At 38.5% G+C, this 4,338-nt stretch overlaps 1 protein-coding gene and 1 pseudogene across 2 annotated transcripts in view; one reads left to right on the plus strand and one right to left on the minus strand.

Annotated features, from left to right (window-relative positions):
* Positions 1 to 1,151, plus strand: part of LOC102865280 — a 10,872-nt pseudogene extending 9,721 nt beyond the window's left edge. The window contains exon 6 of the transcript XR_438915.1: positions 1,002 to 1,151. The product of XR_438915.1 is annotated as a cytochrome c oxidase assembly protein COX11, mitochondrial-like (transcript). The remainder of the gene's footprint in view (positions 1 to 1,001) is intronic.
* A 583-nt stretch (positions 1,152 to 1,734) lies between these two features.
* Positions 1,735 to 4,338, minus strand: part of TOM1L1 (target of myb1 (chicken)-like 1) — a 68,746-nt gene continuing 66,142 nt past the window's right edge. Inside the window, exon 15 of the mRNA XM_006889269.1 lies at positions 1,735 to 1,795. Within this exon, the coding sequence (XP_006889331.1) occupies positions 1,735 to 1,795 (61 nt within the window). The remainder of the gene's footprint in view (positions 1,796 to 4,338) is intronic.

Raw genomic sequence — 4,338 nt, forward strand, 5'->3', positions numbered from 1 at the left:
ATGCAGATGACACAACCCTGCTTGCTGAAACTGAAGAGGACCTGAAGCGCCTGCTGCAGAGTGTCAAGGACTGCAGCCTACAATATGGATTGAGGCTGACCATGTATATTATCTCTAAAATAGCCTTCAGTGTAAACAGCCATTTTTAAAGCTCAGTAATGGAAGAGAAGTCACTAAGTAACTGTCACAAAAATTACCTCTTTTCAAATTCTGCTTTCTTTGAACTTTAAGATTTGGGTGACTTTACAGTCATATTAAGAAATAGATCATTTACTTTGAACCAGTGGTACTTGAAATGGAAATTAAATGTGTCTATAAATCTATTAGGCTTCAGGATTTACTGTGATAGTTCCAACTCCCTAAATGTTAAAACACCAAGTGTGGAATTGTGTACATGTGTTGACATCAGAAAGTTCTTTTAAACACTAAAAAAAAGAGACATTACATTAAATTATTTTAATACTAATTTATTTGTCATTTTATCTGTGTAAGCTAAAACCCAGTTTATTCTGAATGTTTTCCAGCAATGTGGTTCTAAATAGAAATGTTAAATTATTATAAAAAGTTAACATTATAAAGAACGAAGTTTAACTGTAACTTAATGCAGAGTCCAGTGATCCTTACAATCATCAAGGCTTTTACAATTCTTAGTTCTAAACAAGATTATTATTCATCAAGAAGTGCAAACTGATTTTAACATTCAATTTTAGTGAAAAGAAGGCACTGTGTGTTCTTCCTGAATAACACCATTAGTTTCTCACATTTTATGTTTACATCTAGTCTGAATTATTTTGTAATAATCTTCATTTAATTTTGTATCACAACTGTTGGATGACTTTAAAATCTAAGACCCTGAAATTAAACTGAATAGCTGAAGTATAATAAATTTTTCTTCAGCTAAAGTTTTAAGTGAGTCTATGTCACAAACAAGTTCTTTTTCAGATACATCTTAGCACTTGTCCAGAACCGCAAATGTTATGCTGAAACTATTACAATTCTAGTTAAACTTCCTTATAGCAGAGGAGAAATGTTCCAGTCCCGACCAGGTCTCCTCTCTCTTCCAGGCTTCAGAGCTGGACAGACGCCAGCCTTTAGAGAGTTGGCGCTTACGCTTGGCCTTTGAGCTGGGAGTCCAGTTTTGCCTGGAATAGAAAGAAAAAAGGAGCTAGCCATTACTGTCCTTGTATCTTCCCCTGGTCCTTCCTAATCCTTTTCTTCATCTTTCTCTGCTTAGAGGCTGGAGAGCCACGGTCTAGTAGAGAAGTGGGAATTAACTTCTCATGGTAGAGGAGTCTGTAGGAAGAAGAGAAAAGGCTAGTATCTCACTGGTGGCCAGGCATTCATTAGTGACTAGATAGGATGAGTATTAAACAGTGAATAGGAAGAGTCCAGACCTAGCTACTAGGAATAATTAGAAGGTATTGACAATACATTAAGGACAAATGCACAGTTTCAGTGCTAAGTTTCTATTGATAGTCTATGTTTTATTAGCTTTAATGACATTTCTTATACTATAAACCAGCTTCTGCATCCTTAAGCCTCATTATTTCTACTTCAGAAAGGCCATAGGGAATATTTCATTGATGAGTAACAGTTCATTACCATCTGAATGACTAAGGTACTATAATGGTATATTTCAGTCACCAAAAGTGTCAGTATCTCAAGGAACCCTAATGTAACTGCACAGAAATTATATAGAACATGGTATGTAACTTTGAAAAGTACAATTTTACCTCAACAGTGAGTGTGATTTTGAGTTCTTTTGTGACGAGGATCAATTTCTTCATAGATAGCTCTGAAACAGAAACAGCCATCATGGCCAAAGGCTATTAAAATGATCAGTTAATACAATAGTAATGCATTAATACCAATTTTTATTTTTTTTTTACCATATTAATTTTTAACTGCTTGTACCTTAACTAAAGATTTGGTGGTTGTTAGTTTAGCCACATCAGTGGCTAAAACCAGAGAACTATGCTCCCAAGCTCCCATTTGTGCTTAAATTCTCGTATCGCAATTCTTAAACATGTTATAAATACTTAGTGTATAATAAGTTCAATTTTGTCATTTAAAGGAAAAATACAGCTCACATTTGGACAAATTGCTGTTCATCTCTTCCTGGTTTCAAAAAAAAAAATGTTCTGCTCCAGCTTTTTCCGTTTATGTAAATACAGTTTTTGGTACCAGCAGCCAGGAAATTAAAAGACTAATTGCATTGGGAAAGTCTGCTGTTAGAGACATCTCCAAGGTACTGAGGAACAATGCTGTCAGTCTGGAGACTAAGGTGTGCCTGATCCAGGCCATGCTCTTTGCAATCACTTGCTATACATCAGAGAGCTGGACAATGGCCAGGGATTCTAGAAGGAAAGTTGATGCCTTTGAACTGTGGTGCTGGAGAAGAGTGTTGAATATACCACGGACTGCTAGGAGAACAAGTTCGTCCTAGAGAGTGTGTGAAGCCAGGCTGCTCCCTGGAAGCAAGGATTCTGAAGCTTTGACATTCTTTGGACATGTAAGGAGGGATTAGTCCTTGGAGAGGGACAGTGCAGGAGAGGAAGACACTCGGATTGATTCAGTGACTGGGGTAATGGGGATAGGTGTGTCGGAGACAATGAGATTGGAACAAGATAAAGCAGGGTTTAGGGCTGTTGTACATAGATAGGGTCGCCATGAATCGCAGGGGATGCAACAGCACAGAACAACAACACTTACAGTTCTGAGGGAGCTCTGGTGGCCTAACGAGTAGTACGGAGTGGCGCTGCCAACCCAAAGGTAAGCTGTTTGAATCCACTAGCCCCTCTGCAGGAGAGAGATGGATAGTCTCCCGTGCAATTTAGAGTCTGAAAACCCACTGGAGGATCAGCTATGGGTCAGTTCAGACTCAATGGCAGTGAGTTTGAGCTGAATTATCGTCCTGAGTGACCTTTACTTAGAATATAGCATACAGCGTTTTTTCTGACATCTTCATTTATTCAATTCCTTACACATATTTATAGATAGAAAATGGTATCAAAACCCGTAATTGAAACATGGATATACAAATCAAACTACCACCATAATCCCCAGCTTCATCAGGCCTCCTACCTGGCTCCACAATCATGTTTTCTCCAACAAGAATCACCCGATTTCCCACAGATCCATTCCAACTTTCTTTAGCCCAGGATTCACTCTATTCCATAGCTCACTTTTTAATTGACTCTCATGATGCAAAAGTTTCCTTACTGTCCATCCCTCAATCTCTAGTTCTTTGTGTCTGCATCCACCCTATGATGTAATTCTGCCTTCTGAAACATCATTCACTCTCAGCCGTCTGTTTCTCCTGAATCTTCAACCTGCTCTCTTTGAGATCTTCCCCTCAGCATTCAAAGATGCTGCAGCATCTCCAGTCTTACAAGATGCAGTCTTTAATTCCCTATTTACTTAAACTCATTAATCAGCCAGACCCTTTCCATTATCCTTCCACGTGTAAACATCTAAGAAGTTTGATCTGTATGTATTTCTACCTCATCTCGTATTTTTAAACACACTAAAAACTGACTGACCCTGGAGGACATTATGCTGCATAAAATAGTAAGATGAAGGAGAGAACTGTTTAAAAGGGATGTACAACTAGGTATTATTGTTATGACAGAAGTCCAAAATGAAGACAAATAACTGCATAATGACACTGTTATAAAAGAGGACTGACATAGGGGTTGGGGGGAGACTGAGAAAGAGGGCATAAATAATGTATACTGCATTGAAACAGATGAGGGAGAGAACTGTTTAAAAGGGATATTGTTGTTGTTGTTATGTGCCGTCGAGTCGCCGACCCTATGTACAACAGCCCTAAACTACTCTCTGTCCTGTGCCAATCGCACTGTCTCTGACACTCCCATCCCAATTATCCCAGTCACGGAATCAATCCACCTCATAGAGCGCCTTCCTCTCCTGCGCCGTCCCTCCACCTTCATGATTAGGTATTATTTTTATGTCAGAAGTCCAAAATGAAGATAGCGCAGTGGAGTGGACTTGGAGGGAGGGATTGTATAACAATGAAAGAATTTTACTTTTCAAAGAGAAGAGTGAATTGGGGGGCAGGGAGAAAATTGCAACAATGAATGAATGGAAATCCAAAGTCTCTGTAAACTTTCATTAAAATTAATTTAAAAAATAAAAACTGGCTTTCACACATCCGTCTACAGCAATGACTGTTACTGAAATAACAATGATCTCCATGTCTTAAATTTAACCTCTTAGCCGTGTTCATCAGAACTGTGGACATTAAATGGATACCCTCCCTGCCTACAAATTGCAATTTCCACATCTGTAAGGCTCCAGATTTCTTTTTTTTTTTCT

The sequence above is a fragment of the Elephantulus edwardii genome, unplaced genomic scaffold, assembly GCF_000299155.1.
Source record: "Elephantulus edwardii isolate Elephantulus edwardi_28Jun2011 unplaced genomic scaffold, EleEdw1.0 scaffold00077, whole genome shotgun sequence".
Taxonomy (NCBI): Eukaryota; Metazoa; Chordata; class Mammalia; order Macroscelidea; family Macroscelididae; genus Elephantulus; species Elephantulus edwardii.